This window comes from Pistacia vera, unplaced genomic scaffold, assembly GCF_008641045.1.
Source record: "Pistacia vera cultivar Batoury unplaced genomic scaffold, PisVer_v2 Contig951, whole genome shotgun sequence".
Classification (NCBI taxonomy): domain Eukaryota; kingdom Viridiplantae; phylum Streptophyta; class Magnoliopsida; order Sapindales; family Anacardiaceae; genus Pistacia; species Pistacia vera.
In genome coordinates, this window is record NW_022196836.1 from 109,450 (window position 1) to 135,121 (window position 25,672).

At 34.9% G+C, this 25,672-nt stretch overlaps 1 protein-coding gene across 1 annotated transcript; it reads left to right on the forward strand.

Moving 5' to 3' along the window:
- The first annotated feature begins 16,713 nt into the window (after positions 1–16,713).
- On the forward strand, positions 16,714–19,787 carry LOC116120951 (protein SRG1-like). Its single transcript, XM_031406927.1, has 4 exons — positions 16,714–16,991; positions 17,072–17,319; positions 19,109–19,433; positions 19,511–19,787. Exons 1-4 carry the CDS (start codon positions 16,743–16,745, stop codon positions 19,766–19,768), a joined length of 1,080 nt encoding a protein of 359 aa, XP_031262787.1. The 5' UTR covers positions 16,714–16,742; the 3' UTR covers positions 19,769–19,787.
- Positions 19,788–25,672: the final 5,885 nt, after the last annotated feature.

A 25,672-nucleotide genomic window follows, 5' to 3' on the forward strand; every position in this document is an offset into this window, starting at 1 on the left:
TTTATGCACAAGTTTGTAACATAAAAGTATTTTGCTCAAACTTTTGGCATGGTTTTGTTAATATTCTTCAGGAGACTTCTGATAAGTCAAATAAATAAGGTTTTCTTAAGCTCATGTTAATTGTTATGGATTAAGATTTTTTCGCGATATGATCACTGGTGATAAAAATAATAAAATTAAATTAAGATATTAAATCTTTGACTCATGTACAATAATGAATATGTACGAGTGTGAATAAAGTAAGCGACTTTTTCTCAACCAAGGTTTGCCTCAATGCACTTTTTATGCAAAATTTCTTAATACCTCTCCCTCTAGCATCTGATTTCTCTCAATTGCCATTGTGTAAGTTAGGGTTTCTTGTTTTAACTAATTTTCGAGTGATTCGACGGCGAATATTTAATTAGCCACCCACCATTCGATCTATCGGCCTCCACTCTACAGAAACCCTCTTACATTGACTCTTGGTAACTTGTCAAAACGTTGGCTGAGAGAGTAAATGCATGTACTTTAGGTATTAACAGATATAAACATTGAGTGAGAAAGTGGTATTTTGAAACTTTTTGAGCAAAAAGAGAAGAAATGAATATTTTTTTTATTCAAATTTATATCTCGCCTTCCTCCTAAATTATTAGTTTGTGAAAAAAAAAAAAAAAAAAGAAAAATCAAATGCTTATCACACGTTTTACGAGGGAGGAAAAACTAAAACATGAATAAGTTCATAAAAACAAAGGAAGAGTTAGCACAAAAATTAATGTAAAGCCTTAACGAGTTACCACAACATAAGTTGCTCTCTCTCTCTCTCTCTCTCTCTCTCTCTCTCTCTCTCTCTCTCTCTTCTCTCTCTCTCTCTCTCTCTACTCTATATATATAATATATATATAATATAATATATATATATATAAAGCCTTAGCGAATTACCACAACATAAGTTACTCTCTCTCTCTCTCTCTCTCTCTCTCTCTCTCTCTCTCTCTCTCTCTCTCTCTCTCTACTCTATTATATATATAGATATATATATATATATAATATATATATATAAATATATATTATATATATATATATATAATATATAATATATTATATAAAGCCTTAGCGAATTACCACAACATAAGTTACTCTCTCTCTCTCTCTCTCTCTCTACATATTATATATATATTATATTATATATATATATATATATATATATTGTTGCAAAGAAATATAAATCTACCATTTGACACTTTTCATCATACTATTGCCACCTATTGACAATAGCAAAAGGTGGTCACAATTTGCAGCACCTAGTGGCTAAATGGCAAGATTTGATTAGTTTGGGGGTGGCAAGAATTACTCTATAAACCCTTCCCTCCTTTGTAATTCTAGTGTACTAAAATAAAAAGATAATAAATTTCAGCCCCCTTTATTGTTCTTCTATTTCAATAGTCTCTTATCTTTCATTAGTCATGCATTAGTCCTTCTAATTGTTTTATATTTCCTAATTATTGTACAACACGTTATCAGCATGAAAAACTTAACAAGTGTAACATTGCACATCTATTGAAAGTAAGTACTTCGATCCTATATGTGTTCTTTAATCTTTATTTCCGCCTTTATGGCTGGATTTACTCATTATTATTAAATTCTGCCTCTATGGTCGGATTTACTCATTATTATTAAATTATGTCTCAATGGTCGGATTTATTCATTGTTGTTAAATTTCACCTATATGATCAGATTTATTTATTATTGTTAAATTCCGCTTCTATGGTCGGATCTACTTATTATTGTTAATTTCACCTCTATGGTTGGATCTATTTATTAAATTCTGCCTCTATGGCTAGATCTATTTATTATTGTTGAATACCGCCTTCATGGTTGGATCTGTTTAATCTTGTTAAATACAACCTTTATGGTTAGATCTGTTTTTATTAAATTTTCGATAACCAATGTTAGCAATTGTGCTTCCATATTATATTTGATAAATGAACTTGAAGTTTTATAAATAAATATCATTTTAGAACTTGAAATTCTAAATACTAATTAATTACAAACATGAAGTTTGTAAAACAGAGATAAAAATTGGACATGATGTTCCATATTATGAAGATGAAGTTCTATAAACGCACTACATGAAAAACTACATTCTGCAACCAATTTATTAGCAACTAACCAGAATTAGTTGCAGAAAGGCTACATTTACCAACTAAATTGTCATTGGTCAGCAAAGATGATTAAATTTTTGGGGTCCACATGTTCCAACTTTTGGTGTCTAAAGTTAATGTTCTGCGACTATTTTGTTAGTCGTAGAAGTAGCTTTAGTGACTAATAAATTTAGTTGCAATTTTTGGTCGGCGATTCTTCCCTCCATAATTTGACAATTTGCATCTAAAATATTATATTTTGCATCTACATTATTGTTTACAAAAAAACAATTTTTTGCAACTACCCCTTAGTATCTAAATTAGTTACAAATAATTAGGAATTTATTAGTAACTATTATGATTAATTACAGAAAAATGAAATTATCAAAATATCCCATATTTGGACAATAATTACAAGGGCCCCAAGGTATTTTTAGCAACAAATGTTTGTGTTCATATTAACAATAGTTGCAAAAAATTATATACAACAACTAAATTCGGTTTAGTTGCCAATTTAAGTTGAAAAATTCATGTTCCTCCCAAATTATTAGTTCCTGCCAGACTTCAATTATAGGCAACTATGACTAATTCTTTCCTAACTAAATATTTAGTTACAAATTGATTTGTTTGCAAAATATAATTATATTTAAAAATTAAACTACTAATTAAAAGCCTTTTGTTTTAAAGTTATTTACAGAATACCCTAACCTATATAAAGCAAGCCTTTCCCCAAATTCCCAATCTCTTCTCCACGCAAATCCCTAGCTATTTCCTCAATAGAAGAAATTTGAGTTGGTGCTCATTTGATGGATTGATGGACCACGTCAAACTTGGTATGTATTGTGTTAGGAAATTGGTAATATACAATTATAAGTGATTTTGAGAAAGATGATGTGCTTTTCATACCGTTTTCTTGTTTACAGTAATTTGTGTAGTGATTAGTTTTTTTAATTTTTTTGGTAATATCAATGTTGAGTTTCCCGTTATGTGAATGAATGGGACACTTTTGCTATTTTTCCGAGGAGAATATATAGGGCTTCTAAACTAAAATTTGATTATAATTTTGATTAAGGTTTTTCCTCCAATTGTGTCAACTTTAGCAACATTTTGGGTTTGGTCTACATGCTACTAAGTTGGTTGACGTCCTGCAACTTTATAGTTAATTTCCTTTTGGTTGCTGAAGGCTAGTCATACTCCTTGTTGATCTCGATAGTGTCTCTCTCAAAAGCGCGCATGCAATTGCTAGTCATTTATTTAAAGGCCTAGGGCGGTCAAGGGAAAACCGCTTCCCTACTTGCACAAAAGAGTTTTATACCAAATTTTGTCACACACACAATGCAGGACAGGGTGGGTTGTTTAGCAAAATGGAGTGAGGCACAGGGTCCCATCATGTTTTCTGTTATGGAGCTATGTTTTAACTCTTTTAAATGAATTACATTCATATAGCATGGAACATATATTCCAAGGCATCATGCTTTGTTAGTGGCATGGAGAACAAGATGAATGTTGGATCTGATATGAGAGGACTTTAATTTAGTGATATTGGCTTCTTGCTTTTCTTAATTTTTGGGCAATTTCTGGCTCTCTTTCAAATTGTATTGATCATCACAGTTTTAGGATAAAACTTGTGTGGCTCCTTTATAATATACAAGAAATATACGTTTGTAGTTGAAAATGTACTTCACATTTTAGATTATTTTCTGCTATCCCTGTCATCTTTACACCCTTATTACTCCATTTATCTACCCACCTCATTGAAGCCTTGTATTGAATTCTTGGTTTGGCTGCAAGACTGCCAAGTCCTTTCTTTTTTCTTGTTTTTGGTGGTTGTGTCTATCAAGTTAATCCAAGGCCATATCCTCTTGGCACACATGCTAACAAATGTAAAGGTCTTTAAATCATCATCAAAAGATGCCATATCTTAGATTATTTTATCTGCCCATTATCTCATTTCAGCTATGCCCTTCTCTAGATTAAGTGGTTTTTTTTTTTCAGTAATTGCATGTTGTCACATTTACCTCAAATCATTAGCCTTCAACACTGAATGTTTCCTTCACTTGTGTTCATCTTTATTTTTATAAAATATGCCAATTTTATTCTTAAATATATCTTCTATGACGAACACTAAACCAAGAAGGATTTTGTGGTTGCCTCAACATGGTTCTGCTTTTAATATCATGCAGCATTTAGCTTTAAGATTGCTATAGTATTCTGAGTGATGGTCTGCTAGTGAACTTGCATGGAAACCTTGGGTTTCTCTCAAAACCATAATGTACTTAATTGACTTGTAATGCTTTCACTTAAAATTTAGAGTGTGGTATTTCTTTTCATATAAGGAAAATGACATATTCTTGATAAATTATAAAATTATAACCTAATTATTTTGTTTTAACTAAGGTATTTAAGGATCTTAAAGTTGACTTGAAGACCGAGGCGAAGAAGAGTGCGGGCACCACTGCTACTACAACCATAAAAAAGAAGGTATAAGTTACGTAAATTGATATTTAATTAATTTATTGATCGTTTATACTCATTTACATTATCACTACTACTATATTCTTTGTATGGATGAATGTGGTTTAATTGGGTTGAGTATTGTCTTTGTGATAGAACATATTTATGATATTGAATTTATGTTTTGTTTGCTAACCTAGAAGGTCACAATGGATAGAAGATGGATTTGGTTGTCTAATAGGTTGTGCGATGAATATATTCAAGGAATTTACTCTTTCATAGACATTGCAAAACAACATTTGGATAGTGAGGTTAAGACCCTTTGCCCATTTAGATCTTGTTTGAATACAAGATCACATGATATATACACCATTCAGCTACATTTGTATAGACATGGGTTTTCAAGAAGTTATGATGTATGGACTTTTCACGGGGAACACATGAATCTTGGAACCATATTTGACATCATGTCTGGCGATGAAGTGGACAATGAATGTGAAGATGATGATGAAATCATGAAAATGCCGAATGATGCTCGTGGTCCAGTAAAAACTCATATGGATGGGGATTCATCAAATGTAGGTGGTAGTATAGCCCAGAATCTTAGGAGTGTAGACTACGAGAAATTTGATGACATGTTTGCATATGCTCAACAAGAATTGTATCCAGGGTGCACCAACATCTCAGTCCTAGAGTTCATAGTTAAATTGTTGCATATAAAAGCCATCATTCACATGACTGATAAATCATGTGACTTGATAATACAATTGATAAAAATTATGTTGCCTAAAGGATCCAATCTCCCCGAATCCTACTACGAAGCTAGAAAAATTATACAACAATTAGGCTCAGGATATGAATCAATACATGCATGTAGGTTTGATTGTGCATTATTTTGGAAAGAGGATGTGAATTCTAATAAATGTCCTGTATGTGATAAACCTAGATATAAGATTAATAATGGAAAAGGGTAAAAAAAATTGCACATAAGGTTCTGTGTTACTTCCCATTGAAACCTAGACTCCAACGACTCTTCATGTCAAGGCACACAGTTGAAGATATGACGTGGCATAAGGAAAAACGATTAGATACAGAAGATGTGTTGAGGCATCCTGCTGATTTTGAATCTTGGAAGGAATTTGACAAGATATACCCTTCATTTGCACAAGATGCCCGAAATGTCCGGTTGGGTATTGCAACTGATGGTTTTAATCCTTTTGGGAACATGAGTCTATCTTATAGCATGTGGCCGGTGGTACTTGTCCCTTACAATTTGCCTTCATGGAAGTGTATGAAAGACCCTTACTTTATGATGTCATTGCTCATTCCAGGGCCTAAAGCACCTGGAAGAGATATTGATGTATATTTGAGTCCATTGATTGAAGAATTAAAAGAGTTATGGGTTGATGGTGTATAGACTTATGATACAGCTCGGGGAGAACATTTTCATTTACATGCTGCTGTCATGTGGTCAATTAATGATTTTCCCGCCTTAGGCAATTTTTCCGGATGGAGAACCAAAGGCTATAAGCCTTGTCCTGTATGTAACGAGAATACTTCATCCCAATTGTTGAGAAGTAAAATATGCTACATGCGACATCGACGATTCTTGTCTCAAATCATCAGTGGAGGCGAAGCAAGCAATTCGATGGGAATAGAGAAGTCAGATCTTCATCGAAGCTATATTCAGGGGATAAAATTCATGAACAACAATCTCATGTGAATGATGTGCGTTTCAGGAAAAATATATTATCAGTTGATAGAGGTAGAAAAAGAAAACATAGTCCTGGTGAGTCAAATTGGACAAAGAAAAGTATATTCTTTGAGTTGGAATACTGGTGTAAACTTAAAATCAGACATAACCTTGATGTGATGCACATTGAAAAAAACATATGTGACAACATCATTGGCACATTATTGAACATCGAAGGGAAATCAAAAGATACTGATAAAGCTCGACTCGATTTGGCTGATATGAACATATGCAAAGAGTTACATTTGTAGCCTCATGGTGATAGATATTTAAAACCACAAGCATGTTATACTCTTACATTAGATGAGAGAAGACAATTTCGCCAGCTCTTGAAATCAGTGAAGTTTCCAGACGGGTATGCAAGTAATATCTCCTAATGTGTCAATGTGAAAGACGGCAAGGTTCATGGGTTAAAGAGTCATGATTGTCATGTCTTGCTACAACAACTGTTGCCCGTAGGAATACACCCATATTTGCATAAAGACGTTTGTACTGCACTTGTCGAGCTATCCTACTTCTTCCAACAAATATGTGCTAGGACTTTGTCTGTAAATGATCTAAATAGATTGGAACAAGATATAGTCCTAATTCTTTGTAAGCTTGAAATGGTTTTCCCTCCTGCATTTTTTGATATTATGGTTCATTTGGCTATACACCTTCCACTGGAAGCTAAATTGGGTGGTCTAGTTGGATATCAGTGGATGTATCCAATTGAAAGGTTTTTGGGGAAATTGAAAAAATATGTTAGAAACAAAGCTAGACCGGAGGGCTCTATTGCAGAAGGTTATACTGTGAATGAAGCATTAACATTTTGTTCAATGTATCCGCAGGGAATTGAAACTAGATTTAATCGAGCAGAGAGAAATGATGACAGTTTGCATGGACATCCAAAAGGAGTACTATCGGTTTTCTATCAAAAGGCTCGTCCATGGGGTTCAAGGAACTTAATTGAACTTCCACAAGATGAATTGCAAAAGGCTCATTGGTATGTCTTGAACAATTGTGAAGAATTGCAACCTTTTCTAGAGTGAGTCTCTTTTTAAGTTTAGTTTGAAACCTGTTGAGAAACAAATGTTTTCAATTGTATATAAGTTGAGCGTTATAACCATAATTGTCTCTTTTGTTTATGTAAATAGAGAACATTTAAGTGAGTTGGAGGCCCAAAATTGTGATAACATATTCAAAACACAAGACAAGTTATTTCCTAAATGGTTTGAAGATCGTGTAAGTATACCTTAATCATTTATAAAACATACAAAACAAGGTTTAATATGTTTTAGGTAATTTCATTGATTTGGAATTGATGTTTTTGTGTAGATGAACACCTTGCATGTTGATAGGTGCAATGATACAACTAAGGAACTGTACTTCTTATCTTGTGGTCCTGATTTTCGTGTTAATTTTTTTAACAATTGTATTGTTAATAGAGTGCGTTTCCATAACAAAGATCAGTCACATTGTCAAGTTACACAAAATAGTGGAGTGATGGTGCCAGGGGAGCATGATGGTGATTCAATTGATTTTTATGGTTTATTAAGTGGTGTGTTAGAGCTAAATTATGTTAATGGGTTTCGGGTTATATTATTCAAGTGTTAATGGTTTGACATTTCATGTGATTAATTGTATAAAGTGACTTAAATCTTACCTGGTATCTTTTCTCTTATGTTGATGTTTGTAGATTCCGAAGATGGCTCCTGGTACAAGAAGGACCCAGCTAGACGTGCAAATGTTGTTCGAATGAATCAGAGTGCTGTACCAACTCCTGAAATTGTTGCAAACACTGGTAAAGTTATGATATTGGTTAACATAAGCATACTGAAATATATTCTTGGATTTTAGATATTGTCTCCAATGTTTGTTTAAAATTTAAGAATCCATTTTACTTTACCAACATGTAAACAATCCTTGTGATAACATATTATTTACTAATGATGCATTATTTTGATTTTGTAGGCAATATTGTGGCAAAGAATGTGAGAGGGAAGATTAGAGGAGTTGGATGTGAAAGATTCATACAAACAGCGAAGTTGAAGTTGCATGTAGACTTTCAAAAAGAAGATGGAGTACTTACTGGAGTAAATGCATCAAATTTGAGAACTGAGGTAGGAATAGTTACGAGGAATTATGCCCCCGTTAGAGTGCTTACTTGGAAGAAAGTTCCCTACGATGTGGAAAAACAAATGATTGCTCGTATCACGGTAATGTCTTTCATATCGTTATCCATTTTGTCATACTTCCTTAAGAAAATAATATATAATACTTATATAAGTTTAATGCATGTACATTATTGCTGAATTTAGACCAAGTTTAACATTGATGTCACAGAGCCCTATGTACTCAAATGGCTGAAACACAAATTGTGTAAGAGATTCAACAGCTTTCAGAGTGCCCTACACAAGAAATTCAAAGCATATGCTACTAAGGAGGAAGCATTACAGAATAGACCTGAAGAAATTATAAATCTCGATGATTGGATATATCTTTGTGACCTTTTTTCTAGTGAAAAGTTTTAGGAAAGGTCAACATGGCTTTTAATGTTATTATATATGTATTGTATTTTAATATTAAATTTTGTGGTGTTAGGCACAGTCAAAAACTTATTCTGGGAACCGGTCGAAGATAAGGTGTGACCACCGCGGTGGGTTCAAAAACTTTATTCAGCACAAAAAGGAAAAGGTATTTAATATTATTCACCTATACAAATATACAACTTTGTTTTCCTGTTTACTAATTTTATTTCAATTTATGGTCAATGACCATATGAACTGTTAAGGCAAACCAACTTGGGGAATCTATCGGTCCTATACAATTATTTCATGACACTCGCTGGAGCGCTAAGAAAGGGTGGATTAATGAACAAGCAAGAAAGCTACATGTAAGTTGATCATCTTTCAATTATCGATATAAAGTCTCTTCTGTTATATGTTATGTGTTGTGATCAAGAGTAGTGAAAAGAAGTAGTTTTTTCCTAAACATAAATATGCTTCTGCTTTGTGTTATATGTTCTGATGAGAGGAATCTATGTTAGTATGAAGACTAGCGTGGAAATTGTATTATATTGCATATAGATGAGAAGGTTAGTCCACAAGGAGTATAGACACATTGAGCTGCACATTTTTTTCTTCTTTTTGAACGTCCAGCCTTTTCATCTTTTTTTGCTCTAATCACTTCCTCTAAATCATGGCCTGCTATATCTGAGAACACACCCTGCCACAAGCTAATTTGATGACACTTTAGAAGGTTTTCCTTATATGATGATGTATACATTAATGGTTTTTGGAATGAAAATGGTCATTGTTGCCATGCCTATCTGTTTATGCAGTCAAAAACCAGCCTTTTGTTTTATTTATTTTGGGTAGTTCCACTATAAAGATGTGATAAAAAGAGTGAAACCTTATCCCTTTGATGGAATTTCATTCTCATTAAGAGTTTATGTATGGAAAGGTTAGTTTTTCATAACTGTTTAATTTATGTTAGCTTGTTTTTAAACTTATGTAAATATTTAACTTTAAAATTTAAAACTAAGGAATTGAAGTTCAGATTGATAATCTGTGAGATACTTGCTTTTCTACTCCATCAATTTTATTTTTGTTTGGTGCTGTAGTATATTCTATGAACTTTGAGTAGTCTTTCTTTTATGTTGCTATTTCATAAGTTTTTGTCACATATTGTATACCCCAGAATAATTATAATTTATTTGTAATTATATATTTAGTTTCTTAGTTGACTTATTGATTATGCATTGAATTGATGGTAGGAAAAAATGATAGAGCTGCAAGATGAAACACAAGCAGGGGAAAGTGAAAAAACAAAAGCAGAAATATGTGAGGAAGTTATGGGTAAAACTTTCGGATTTTACCAAAATTTTGCATTTTCATAGACTGAGCATCATGATACTGCAGCAGAAGCAGAGTTAAGGTGCATAGTGCAACAACAAGAAAATAAGATTAAACAGTTGGAAGAGCAGTTCATCTTATTTGATCAACAAAAATAGAAAATAAAAGCCTTGAACAACAACAATTTGTCCTGTTGGAGATGATGAAGCAGCTAACTATAGCCCTTGAACTACAACATTCTGGTAAAGCTCCAACCCTATAACCATCGCCATCTCCAACTGATGAAGACTCGTCCTCATCAGCTATAGCAATTTCAAAAACCTCAACTGGTGACACTTGAGATGCTAACAATATTGATGGTTAGTTTTTTGTTGTATGAGTAGTAGATATTTTGACATGGGGCTAGGACCATCTTTTTAGGATTGTTTTCATATATCTGTTAGATGGTGTACATGGGGTGGGCATTTTTTTGTTAGTTATGCACAGATAGATAGGTAGTGATGAAAATGTGGGTGCATGTTTTTTTTTTTTTTTTTGTTATGCACATGTGATAGTGCATTTTGGATTTTTGTTGCTCATCATGCATAAAATCCATGTATGGACTATATATATAAATAGATATATGTATGAAAATATGATATTTGATGTTAGTGATCAGATTTTTATATTGTGTCAATTATTTTGTTGATGTTGAATGTATAAACTAGGTCAATACGTAATGCTTTTGCCATTAATTATTTTCTCAAAAAAAAAAAAAAACAAAAAAAAATCACATTCTACAATTAATTTTTTAGTAGCAAAAAGTAATTTATCATAATTGAATTCCACATTCAGCGTCTAAAATTATTAGAATTAACCACTAAATTTTGGTCACCAAAAGATACATTCGTCCACTAATAAATACTCGTGAAAACCTTTTGGATTCCACATTCAGCGTCTAAAATGATTAGAATTAACCACTAATTTTTTGTCACCAAAAGATACATTTGTCCACTAATAAACTAGTCACGAAAACCTTTTGGATTTCAAATTCAGCATCTAAAATTATTAGAATTAACCACCAAATTTGGTCACCAAAAGATACATTCATCCACTAATAAAATAGTCGCGAAAACCTTTTGGATTCCACATTCAACGTCTCAAAGTATTAGAATTAACCACCGAATTTTGGTCACCAAAAGATACATTCGTCTACTAATAAAATAGTTACGAAAACCTTTTATGAAATTACCCTTACACCTTCAGCGTCAAATTTTTGTGGCATTTGCAACAAATTATTAGACACTAATAGGTACATTTTGCAACTAATTTATTAGTCGTGATACCGTTTTTCCAAATTATCCTTGAACAATTAGCGTCTAAGCGGGGGGACTATTTCAACTAGCAATTAGCGACTAATTTGCTAGTTGGAAAAAAAAAACTTTTTGCATCTAACCAACAATTTAGATGCCCATACTTTCTGCTACAGCAATTTTGCAACTACGTGGTGACTACGAAATTTAGACGCGCAAGAGATTTAGCGTCTAATTTTGCTAGACGCCGAAATCCATTTTTCTTGTAGTGGTACATCCTCACTAATGTAAATGTTTTTTTAAGGATGGACTTTGAAACTAAGACATTGATATCCAGTAATGGTAGAGATATTTGTATAGTAGGCAGTGCAACAACACACACCATCCTTCGGGATATAAAATATTTTTCAGGTTTGACCTGTCCTGAGGCTAAAATAAATACCATATCAAAATCTACAAACATAATTGAGGGCTATGGAAGAGCAACACTCGTGTTACCAAGCGGAATTAAATTAAGTATCCATGATGCTTTATATTCTAGCAAATCCAGAAGAAATTTGCTTAGTTTCATATACGACTCAATGGATACCACATTGAAATATTAAGTGAAAAGGATGGAGAGATTCTATGCCTCATTGCTAATATTTCATGCCAGAATCTACAAACATAATTGAGGGCTCTGGAAGAGCAACACTCGTGTTACCAAGCAGAATTAAATTAAGTATCCATGATGCTTTATATTCTAGCAAATCCAGAAGAAATTTGCTTAGTTTCAAAGATATACGACTTAATGGATACCACATTGAAATTTTAAGTGAAAAGGATGGAGAGTTTCTATGCTTCACTGCTAATATTTCATGCCAGAAGCATGTATTGGAGAAACTCCCTGCTTTCTCATAAGTGTTATATTACACATTCTTGAAGAATGTTGAAGTCTATGTAGTTAAGAACTAGAAGTTCATTGATCCTGAACTTTTTAAAATTTGGCACGACCATCTTGGTCACCTAGGATCTACTATGATGCGTAGGATATCATAAAAAACTCACATGGGCACCCATTAAAGAACCATCTTGGTCACCTAGGATCTATTATGATGCGTTATTATGATGCGTAGGATATCATAAAAAACTCACATGGGCGCCCATTAAAGAACCTAAAGATTCTATCACCTAATGAGAGTACTTGTATTGCTTACTCACAAGGCAAATTGACACTTAAGCCATCCATCACTAAAGTTGGTGTAGAATCCCCATCATTTTTTACAAAGAATTCAAGGGGACATATGTGAATCTATTCATCCACCAAGTGGATCTTTTTGCTACTTTATGGTACTGATTGATGCATCGGCATGATGGTCACATGTTTGTCTACTATCAACCCGTAATGTTGCTTTTGCTAGATTGTTGGCACAAATGATCAAATTACCCAATTAAAGCAATCCGTCTGGACAATGCTGGTGAGTTTACTTCAAAGACATTTGATGATTATTGTACAGTAATGGGAATTGATGTTGAGCACCTAGTGCCACATGTACATACCCAGAATGGTATGACAAAGTCATTTATATATAAAGCATAACCAATTAATTGCAAGAACTTTGCTATTACGTACGCAATTACCGACTTTTGCTTGGGCTCGTGCTGTTTTACATGCCGCCGTGTTAATTCACCTAAGACCCATTGCATATCATCAATACTCTCCAATACAACTTGTATTTGGACACCAGCCTAATATATTATATTTAAGAACTTTTGGTTGTGCTGTGCAAGTTCCAATTGCACCCCTTCAACGCACCAAAATGAGACCCCAACATCAATTAGGAATATATGTTGGTTATGACTCATCATCTATCATCAGATATCTTGAGCCCCTGATGGGCGATCTGTTTACCGAACGTTTTGTAGATAGCCATTTTGATGAGACAACATTCCTATCTTTAGGAAAAACAGCAAAGTCTCCTGAAGTAAGGCTTGGACTTTCCTGGAAAGTGAATTATATGTCTCATTTAGATCCTCGTACATCTCAATCTAAAATTGAAGTGCAAAGAAATTTACAAAATATTGCCAACCAAATGTCTGATGCATTTACAGATGCAGCAAAAATAACGAGATCATACATTCTTGCTATCAATACACCAACAAAGATTCATGTTAGCAATGAATAATCCATGCGGGTAGCGATTGATTCATCTATTACACACGCCAGAAGCATGGTAGGCCTGTTAAAGCCAATGATACTGATCCTAGGAAACAAAAGGCACAGAATCAAATAGGTGCCAATAATGACAATACTGGAATAATTGACAATTCCATATTTTCTAAACTAACTCCAGAAGAGTTAACAGTCCTTGAAAGAACACGAGCCCCTAAAGAGGAAAAAATCCTTGAAGGAATACAAGAACATAGAAATGAAGAAATTTCTATAAACTATGCTTACTCTAAAGAAATGTGGAATCGTGAGACAACTATTGTCAATAACATATTCTCATACGTAGTAGCTACTGAAATTATGAATGATGAATTTGAGCCATGTTCTATTGATGAATGTCAACATAGACATGATTGGCCAAAATGGGTAGAGGCAATTCAAGCAAAATTAACCTCCTTAGAAAAACGTAATGTATTTGGACCTGTAGTCCAAATGCCTAAAAACGTGAAACCCATAGGATGCAAGTGGGTATTCACAAGGAAACGAAATGAGAAAAATGAGATTGCTAGGTATAAGGCCAGACTAGTGGCTCAAGGTTTCTTGCAGAGACCCGAAATTGACTTTGATGAGACGTATTCACCAGTGATGGATGCTATCACGTTTCGATACTTGATTAGTTTATCAGTCTCAAAAGGACTTAATATGCGTCTCATGGAGGTTGCCACTACGAATTTTTATGCTACATTGGATACTGACATCTATATGAAAATCCTTAAAGGATTCAAAGTGTCAGAAGCAAATAAAAGGAACATCTATTCAATAAAATTGCAAAGATCATTATATGGATTGAAACAATCAGGACGAATGTGGTATAGTCGTCTCAGTGAATATCTGATTAAGAAAGGATACATCAATGATCTTGTATGCCTACGTGTTTTTATAAAAAGGTCAGAATCAGGATTTGCAATTGTGGCAGTATGTGTCAATGACATGAACTTAATAGGGACTTTTGAAGAGCCCACAAAAGCTGTCGAGTACTTAAAAAAAGAGTTTCAAATGAAGGATCTAAGGAAAACAAAGTATTGTCTTGGCTTGCAGATCGAGCATTGTTCAAATAGAGTTTTGCTCTATTAACCAATTTATACTAAAAAGATCCTTAAGCGATTTTATATGGATAAATCTCACCTCTTGAATACCCCGATGGTAGTTCGGTCTCTTAATCCTAAAAATGATCCATTTCATCCTGAAGAAGATGATGAAAAGATACTTGGTCTTGAAATACAGTATTTAAATGTAATAGGTACATTATTATATTTGCCACAATGTACAAGACCAGACTTAACATTTGCAGTGAATCTGTTGGCAAGATTTAGTTCTACACCAACTTGCCAACATTGGAATGGGATCAAGCATGTCTTTTGTTATCTCAATGACTCGGGATTATTTTATCCAAGGAAATCAGTTAATGTTCCTAAATTAGTTGGCTATACAAACGTTAGGTACCTTTTTGATCCTCACAAGGCTGCTCACAGATGGGATATGTATTCACTCATAATGGTACTGCAATATCATGACGCTTTACAAAACAAACATTGGTTGCTACTTCCTTCAACCACTCTGCGATTCTTGCGCTTTATGAAGCCAGCCGATAATGCGTATGGTTAAGGTCTGTCATCCATCATGTTGAAAGTACATTCAAATTGCCACAATTATAAATGAAGACAATGTAGCATTATTGCCCAAGTTATGAGAGGATATATCAAAGGAGACAAAAGCAAGCATATTTCGCCGAAGTTCTTTTACACTCATGAACTCTAGCAAAATCAAGAGATTGATGGCAACATTTGAAAAGTTAGTGTATGGCATTGGTATGCGGCGACTCAATAAATTACTAAATTAATTGTACCATTATGAGGGGTCGCACTGATCAAGAGGAGCATCGATTAGGGGGAGTTTTTAGAAAAGGTTTATTATACTGGACACATGTGCACTGTACTCTTTTTTCCTTGATTAGGTTTTGTTCCACTGGGTTTTCCTGACAAGGTTTTTAATGGGGCAATATTTCGCACGTCCAACACCATTATACAATTCATCATGTAATTTTGTTTCTTTGCTTAAGGTTTTTGTCCCATTGGGTTTCTCTTAAGTAAAGTCAATTATAATTGTCTGTAAGTGGTTGATTTTATTTGGTGGAGATCCAAGGGGGAGTGTTGTAAAGAAATATGGATCTACCACCATTTGACACATTTCATCACACTATTGCCACCTCTTGACACATGGCAAAAGGTGGTCACAATTTGTGGCACCTAGTGGCTAAATGGCAAGACTTGATTAGTTTGGGGGGTGACAAGAATTACTATATAAACTCTTCCCTCCTTTGTAATTCTAGTGTACTAAAATGAAAAAAGATAATAAATTTCAGCCCCCTTTATTGTTCTTCTATTTACAATAGTCTCTTATTTTTCATTAGTCATGCATTAGTCCTTATAATGTTTTATATTTCGTAATTATTATAATATGAGACAAATTGAACTCCTTGAGCGGTAATGGCCTAGTACGATGTGAGATAAATTCAACCTGTTGTAATATATGCATTGCAAGCTGATAAATGAATTTACGATAAAATTCCTTCCAAATAACTAACTCAAATTAAGAGAGTATCCAACCACAGTTCAACAATTTAGTTTTAAGCTTATACTGTTGCTTCATTCTATAGAGTTGAAAATTCCAAAATCAGTAACTGTTGTTTCATATAGCTCTCTCTGAGTCTCTGTAGCTCCCTGCTCTAAAACCAATCTTATTGCTCTTTGATTATTTGCTGGCTTGGCTTTACATTAATTTCAAGTCTTCAACTACCCCGTCAACTCTAGAGTCTAGACTTGAATTTGTTTTAGAAATATCCCCCAGATTTTGGATTACATATTTTTGTGGTATTAGATTTAATTACTGTTTAAAAGAATTTCACAGCCGTGAAAGTCAAGATATGTACGAAGTTATTTTCAATCCACAGTAGAAGCTGAGATCACGAAACTAGTATAAATAAAGTCGCACCCTTCAAGCAAGATACGTGACAGATTTCGATAGTAATAGCTAGATTTCATTAAGTTCACTTTGTCTGTTCTTCTTTTTCCAACAATAATGGCGGCGACATTGCCAAAACTTGGTAGCTCTCTAGCTGTGCCTTGTGTCCAAGAGATAGCCAAGAAGCCACTCACCAGAGTTCCACAAAGATACGTGCGTCCCGATCAGGAAAATCCTTTCGTTTCTAATAACAATTCTGTTCTACAAGTCCCTGTCGTGGATATGCAAAGGTTACTTTCTGCAGATTTCGTGGACTCGGAGCTCAAAAAATTACTCCAAGCATGCAAAGAATGGGGTTTCTTCCAGGTTTGTATACATTTATATTCAAGAGAATGAATGAATTATTATTGGCATTAATGGGAACTAAATCAATGTGTTGGGCGCAGTTGATAAATCATACGGTAGATATTTCTTTGGTGGAGAAAGTGAAATCGGAGATTGAGAAGTTCTTCATGTTGCCAATAGAAGAGAAGAAGAAGTATGGACAACTTCCAGGAGATACTGAAGGATTTGGGAATGCGTTTGTTGTTTCTGAAGAGCAAAAGCTTGACTGGGGAGACATGTTCTATTTTACTACTCTCCCAATTCATTTGAGGAAACCACACCTCTTCCCCAAGCTCCCTCTCTCCTTCAGGTTCAATTTTTTTTTTTTTTTTTTTAATTTTATTTTCATGGAATAGATCCCTAGACAGTTATGTTATAATATTGTTTTCACCATTTATAACGTGATTTATTAAAATTTAAGCTGTAAGATTCCTATTTCTTTCCTCAATTATTTTCTTCCTCTTTTTTTTTTTTTTTTTTAATCTGCGATGAGAGACATTTTATCTACCCACTATCCCATCAATCAAATGTCAATTTTTATTATACGATTAATTAAATATAATTAAATAAAACTTCAAAATCTTGGTTTATTATTTCTTATAAATTTAAGTGACAGACCTATGGTAGTCAAAGGTAAAGGTGAACCCAACGACCTTACATGGTTTTAACCTCTAGTCTCAGGCACTTATTAGAAACCCAGCTTAACCTGATCAGTTTAACTGATTAGACTAATACCCGGGCCTTCATCGGTTTAACCGACAAAGGTAGAAAATTGGCTCTCAAAATTATAAACACACCCTACTCCTTCCACTCACCCTCTCTCATATTCTGGTACTTTCTCCCTCATTCCAGCGAATTCTGGTGCCTAAAATCACCCCCGAACCCTCCATTGGCCTCATTGACGTCTCCCCACTAAAAACTCCAACTCCCCGGACCTTGATTGCTCACCGATCGTCGTCAACCACCCTTAGGGTTACATGATTTTAATTTTTTCGGTGTTCCCAACACCAAAAATCACCCTTGACCCCTCCATTTGCCTCAACGGCATCTCCCCACCAAAACCCCTATCATCCCGAAGTCTGATTGGCCACCGATTGTCACTTGTCTATAGGGGTGTTTTTGTTGGATTTTAAACCTAAAAGGATTGATGTGTATTTATCAGGGGTGTGTTTGTTAGATTTTAAACCTACAGGATGGATGGGTTAAACCACCGGTCAAACCGTGACCCGATCCCTTGGCTGGATTGTCACACGGACCAAGTTCCTTATCATTGGTCCTAGGTTCGATTCTCCTGTATAGTTTTAACCTATAGTCCCAAGTTCAATTTTCCATTGAGCGCAAAGGTATGTAAGAACATATTAAATGTTGTGAGGATTAAGTTTCTAACATTAGGTAACAAGCTGGACACAAAAAAAATTAGGATTATGTGCTTGTTTGGTCTCGATTATCTGGCTCCATTCGGTGAGTAGTTGTTATGCCTAAAAATATATAAGAGCTGATGTCAGGTCCATTCAGCCCACAAAAGTCAGATCATTGGAACAACCACCGCCTGCTTCCGTTAGGATAGTGGGTACGCGTCAGGCCAGTCAGGAGCTGTGGTGCTCCCACGTGTCCAATTCCTGCTCTAAATCGCGCAAATCACTCTGGAAGGTGGGCAATGTGACATAAAGAAGGATTTGCACAGATAATCCCACCAACTTACAGATTTAGTGATCATTGCCTCAATGCATCCCACTATACATTGAGAGCTCCTCTCTCATTGAAGGGGATTGGCACATTTTACGTTTGATTAATTATTCTCTCTTTCCCTAGAATTCTTAGCATTCAATACCTTGTAATATTATTGTAAAGTCAGTCAGCTAAAAGCGACCTGACTTTTATCATCAATATAAGCATCAGTGGACGTAGGACTTGCTATCTTAGCATCCGAACCACTTTAAAAACTATCCCCATTGCATTTACTATCTCATTATCCTTCACATTCATGTGTGTCTTCTGGGTCAGCTCAGCATTTCACACGTGCATTTCGTTGGTGTAAGAATCACGCATCAACAGTAGTCATGTCTTTGTTGACTTAAAGAATTTTTCTTCACGAGCAGAGAAACTTTGGAGGCTTATTCGGGTGAAGTAAAAAATCTGGCAATGAAAATTCTGAACCTGATGGCAAAAGCTCTAGGAATGGAAGCTAATGATATGAAAGTGTTGTTTGAAGAAGGATGGCAGTCAATGAGGATGAACTACTATCCTCCATGTCCACAACCAGAGGTTGCCATAGGCCTCAGTCCTCATTCTGACTCCATCGGCCTCACCATCCTCCTCCAGATCAACGAGATGGAAGGCCTTCAAATCAAGAAAGATGGGATGTGGGTTCCTATTAAACCTCTTAGTAATGCTTTTGTTGTCAACATCGGGGACAATTTGGAGGTATAATTTGCTTAAATTGGTAGAATATTATACATAATGGAATTTGATATTGACTGTTTTTGTGGATGATTTTGCAGATGGTGACGAATGGAATTTACCCAAGTATTGAGCATCGTGCAACAGTGAACTCCACAAAAGAGAGGCTCTCTATTGCAACATTTTACTGCCCCAAACTGGATGGAGACATGGGTCCAGCACCGAGCCTTATTTCTCCAGAGACTCCAGCACTGTTTAGAAGAATTGGAGTTGAAGACTACTTCAAGGGATTATTTACACGCAAACTTGATGGAAAGGCATACATTGACGTGATGAGAATCGATAATCAAGAGGAGTAAAATATGTTAATGTGAGAAATCTTTTTGAGTATTTTATCATATGATGAATAAACACCAGAAAGTTTGTCAGCTTGTATGACAAAATTAATAATGTCAATTCAGACTTGTCTCATATATTAATAAATTGTCGAAATTCTGAGTGCCACCACAGCGCCAAGAACTCTATACATTTTTAAGCAAATAATTAGTTGCCTTAATTTGATGGCATGAAAGTAAACATGGACACTGTTGATGCATTATTGGTTTAAGAGCAATAATAAATATCGTAGTTTGGGTCAGACGACAAACCTTTTGTTCTAGATAACTGCAAAATGAAATAATGCTTTTTCCAGAACAAGAATTAGGAGTGTGATGAAAATTAGATATGACGTTCCTCTGCATTGTTAGGCAGGAAATGTGAGTTGTAAACTCACTTTTTACAACTTGAACTGTCAAAAATGGTGGCTGTCAAAGGTGGCTGTCCAAAGGTGGCTATTAAAGATGGTGGCTGTCAAAGGTGGCTGTAAAAAATGGTGGCTGTCAAAGATATTGGGAAGCATTAATTGCCAAGGAACCGCCACTGCACTTCTATAAAAAGGAGTGTAGGAACTCTCTAGAGGCTAGTCACTACTTTCTGAATTTTTCTCCTTTTTATTATGAGGAAAAGTTGTTTCTCCTATTTCAAGAGCAAATTTTTTATTTGTTTTTCTCCTTGTATTTAGAGACAAGGTGTTGTAATTCATATTTTGCTATAGTGGAAATCCTTCTTTACTTATTCATGGTTTTTCTCTCAATTTGTTTGAGAGTTTTTCACATAAATTTCATGTCTCAAATTTTATTTGTTGTGTGATTTTGTTTCAACCTGATGGTTGATTTTCTAACAGTGGTATCAGAGCCAAAGTTGCAAGTATTGTTCATGGTAAAAGGTGGAAGCAGGTTCAAGTTGAGAAGCAGATCGTAGTCATCGCCATGGCAACAAAGTTCGAAATTGAGAAATTCAACATAGTTAATTTCTCCCTTTGGAAATTGAGGATAAGGCAATATTGAGGAAAAGGCAATATTGACGAAAGATAATTGCTTAGCAGCAATTAAAGGTGTTAAACCAGCTGGAGTAACTGACGACAAATGGAAAGAGATGGATGACAATGCTATGTCCAACTTGCATCTAGCGTTGGCAGATTCGGTCCTGTCTAGCATTGCAAAAATGGAGTCGGCCAAGGAAATTTGGGATGCACTTACCAAATTGTGCAAGGTCAGGTCACTTCACAATAAGATCTTCTTAAAGAGGAGACTCTATACTCTTTGAATAAGTGAATCTACGTCAATGACAGATCACATCAATAATCTAAATATGCTATTTTCCCAACTTTCAGCGTTGGACCACAACATAGCAGTAAATGAACGTGCCGAGATTCTGTTTCAAAGTTTACCTGATTCATATAATCAACTTATCATTAACTTGACAAATAATGTTCTCACGGATTATCTAGTCTTTGATGAAGTTGCAGCTACTATTTTAGAAGAGGAATCCAAGCACAAAAATAAGGAAGACACATCAGCTAGCTCATAGCAGGCAAAGGCCTTATCAATGACGAGAGGAAGATCAATGAAACGAGGTTTTAGTAGGAGTCACAATCATGACAGATCAAAGTCAAGAAGTAAGAAAAATGTCAAGTGTTACCACTGTGGCAAGAAAGGGCATGTCAAGAAGGATTGCTGGCACTACAAGAAGAATACAGAGAAGACTCCCTAGGCAACAAATTCTCAAGGATGTGTTGCAAGTACTTCTAATAATGGAGAAATTTTATTTAGCGAAGCAGAAACTGATTCTAAAGGCAAAAAATAGCTAACTGATGTGTGGATATTGGATTTAGGAGCAACTTGGCACATGACCTCTCACCGAGACTGGTTTCAGACATATAAACCTATCTTTGAAGGATATGTGTTTATGAGTAATGATCACGCCTTAGAAATTGTTGGCATTGGTACCGTTAAATTAAAGTTGTTTGATGGTATAATTCGCACTATCCAAGGGGTACGACACATGAAGGGCTTGAAAAAAAATCTATTGTCTCTTGGACAGTTGGATGACCTCGGTTGCAAGACTCATATAGAAAATGAGATCATGAAGATTGTTAAAGGCGTGCTTGTAGTAATGATGACATAAAAGATTGCGGCGAATCTATACATGCTTTTGGGAGATACGTTATAGGAGGCAAATGCTTCAGTAGCATCAACTAGTGAAGAATATTCAACGGCAATATGACATCACAAACTAGGTCACATGTCAGAATGAGGATTAAAGATTCTCGTTGAACGTAATCTCATACCAGGGCTTAAGTAGGTAAATTTACCTTTATGTGAATACTATGTTACAAGTAAGCAACATAGATTAAAGTTTGACAGATCTACTGCTAGAAGTAAACACATTCCAGAATTGATTCATTTTGATGTGTGGGAGTCACCAGAGATGTCCGTATAGGAGGAGCAAAATATTTTGTATCATTTGTTGATGACTACTCTAGGAGATTGTGGGTGTACCCAATCAAGAAGAAGTCAGATGTGTTTCCAATATTTAAAGACTTCAAAGTGCAAGTGGAACTTGACTCTGGGAAAGGATCAAGTGTTTGAGGACAGATAATGGAGGAGAATATGTCAACAACAACTTTCTTGCACTCTGTAAGCAAGAGGGTATTTAGAGGCAATTTACTGTTGCACATACACCTCAGCAAAATGGTGTAGCAGAGCGGATGAACATAACTCTACTAGATAAAACAAGAGCTATATTGAGAACTGCAGGTCTATCCAAGTGATTATGGGCAAAAGCAGACAAAACCGCCTGTTATGCAATAAATCGGTCACCATCAACTATAGTTAATTTGAAGGCACTAATGGAGATGTGGACAAGTAAGTCGACAAAATATTCTTCTTTATATGTCTTTGAATGTCCTGCATACGTGATGTATAATTCCTAAGAAAGAAAAAAGCTGGATCTAAAGTACAAGAAATGCATACTCTTGGGATATGCTTATGGAGTTAAGAGGTGTCGCCTGTGGGATCCCACTGCCCGTAAGGTTATTATCAACAGAGATGTGATATTTGTAGATAATCAACTGCAAAGTGAAGAAAATGAAAGCACTCCAACAAAGACTACTATTGTTTAGATAGAAGATAAGTCAAAATATGAATATTCTTCTGAAGCAGCACCAGACCACGAAGGACAAGACTCAAAAGAGTCTAATGATATAGAAGTTTGATGATCAACACATTAGACAAGAAAACCATCATGGCACTCAAAGTATGTTATGGCAATCAATTTTTCATATTGTCTTCTAATAGAAGATGGAGAGCCGTCAACTTTCTAGGAGACCTTAAATAGTCTTGATGTTTCTCTATGGATGACATCAATACAAGAAGAAATAGAAGCTTTGCACAAAAACAAGACATGGGAACTTCTGTCACTGCCACTTGGATGAACAACTATCGATAAAAAATGGGTCTACAAAATCAAACGAGATGGCAACAACCAAGTGGAGCAATATCGTGCAAGATTGGTGGTGAAAGGATATGCTCAGAAAGAAGGAATTGATTTTAATGAGATATTTTCTCCTGTTGTCAAACTAACAACTATCAGAGTAGTCTTGGCTATGTGTGCTAGTTTTGATTTACATCTAGAGCAATTAGATGTGAAAACTACTTTTCTTCATGGAAAACTTGAAGAAAAGATTTACATGCTTCAACCAGAAGGGTATAAAGAAAAAGGAAAAGAAAACTTGGTTTGTAGTTTAACCAAATCTCTGTATGTTTTAAAGCAGGTGCCAAGATGTTGGCACAAGAGATTTGATTCCTTCATTATTAGCCTCAGATACAACAGACTAAGTTCAGACCATTGTACATATTACAAGAGGTTTGAAGATGATAGTTTCATTATTCTGCTATTATATGTGGACAGCATGTTGGTAGCAAGTTCCAACAAAGATCGAGTCCAAGAATTAAAGGCACGGTTGGCTAGGGAGTTTGATATGAAGGATTTGGGACTTGTAAACAAGATTCTAGGGATGCAAATTCACCAAGACACAAAAGACAGGAAAATCTGGCTTTCTCAGAAGAATTACCTTAGGAAAATCTAGCAATGCTTCAACATGCAAGATTGTAAGTCAATCTCTACCTCAGTTCCTATCAATTTTAAATCATTCTCAAGTATGAGTCCTAGCAATGAAGCAGAGAGGTACGAGACTAAATATTGCTAAAGAAATTGGCATGGTTAGTCGATTTATGGCAAATCCTAGTAAAGAGCATTGGAATGCCATTTAGAGAATCCTTAGATACGTTAAAGGAACCTCAGATGTTGCATTATGTTATGAAGGATCATAATTTATTATGAGAAGTCATGTTGATCCAGATTTTGCAGGAGATGTCAATAAAGGAAAATCTACTATAGGCTATGTGTTTGTACTTGTAGGAGATGCAGTAAGCTGGGTATCAAAGTTACAGACTGTTGTGGCCTTATTTACAATTGAAGCTGAATACATGCAACTACGCAAGCTTGTAAGGAACCAGTTTGGATTAAAAGACTACTAGAAGAAATCAGACACAAACAAGAGAAAATTTCTTTGTATTGTGATAGTCAGAGTGCCTTGCACATTGAAAGAAATCCAGTTTTCCATTCCAGCACAAAATATATAAGAGTTCAATATCATTTTGTTTGAGAAGTAGTGGAAGAAGGTAGGGTGGAGATGCAAAAGATTCACACAAAAGACAACTTGGCAAATGTCATGACAAAGCCAATCAACGCTGACAAGTTTATATGATGTAGATCTTCTTATGGCTTGTTAAAAACGTAAGCAGCATGAAAGTGGCAGGTTTAGAAAGGATTGAGGAATAGTAAAAAGTGAGTTTAAGTGGGAGAATGTGAGTTGTAAACTCACTTTTTATAACTTGAACTGTAAAAAATGGTGGCTGTCAAAGGTGGCTATTAAAGATGGTGGCTGTCAAAGATAGTGGGAACCATTAATTGTCAAGGAACCAGTATATAACTAAGAATGTAGGAACTCTCTAGAGGGTAGACACTACTTTCTGAATTTTTTTCCTTCCTTTTGTTGTTGTGAGAGTGTAACCGTAAGCTAAAAAATAGAGAGCAACAAGAGTAGAGAAAACACGAATCTTTACTAAATTTGTTATAGTTGTTTTGTTGATAACAGAGAAGAAGACCTAAGTTAACATATATACTCTTCAAATTCAGTAGCTTTTTACACTTTAAACGACAGCGTATTGGGTGCTCATTACTTAAGCTTCAATGTTTCAATGCTTCAGTGAAAACGACAGCGCTTCAATGCTTTCAATAACTATGACTGAAACGACAGCACTCTATTTCTCATATAAACTTTGGCACTTTGTCATTTGTCCAACATTGCCCCTCAAACTAGATTGCCTAAGCTATTTATATTGCGTTGTCTATATTTTGTTGAATTTGTCCAATATTGCGCCTTAAACTGGACTGCATAAGTTGCTGTATTATGCTAGTTAACTTAGCTACATTTGATCAACACGAATGAACTAACTGCATTGTGCCAAATGACTGGGTTGTAATATATCACAAAAAAAAAACTTCAAATCTACAACAGCAAGACTGCATGACTAGGCTGCAATATCTCAATAAAAGAAAACTTCAAAGCTGCAACAACAAATCTGTATTATGCCAAATGACTGGGCTACAATATATCGCCAAAAAAAAAAAAAACTTCAAATCTGCAACAACAAAACTGCAAAATGTCAAGTATCTGGGCTGAATACATCAATCAACTGAATGCAACATAGTAAGGAATTATCTGAGTTGTAAACAAGATAGTTATCTAAGCTGCAAGGATCAATTATCAGAATTTCAAGACATCAATTATCAGAACTGCAGAAGAGCAATTAACTGAG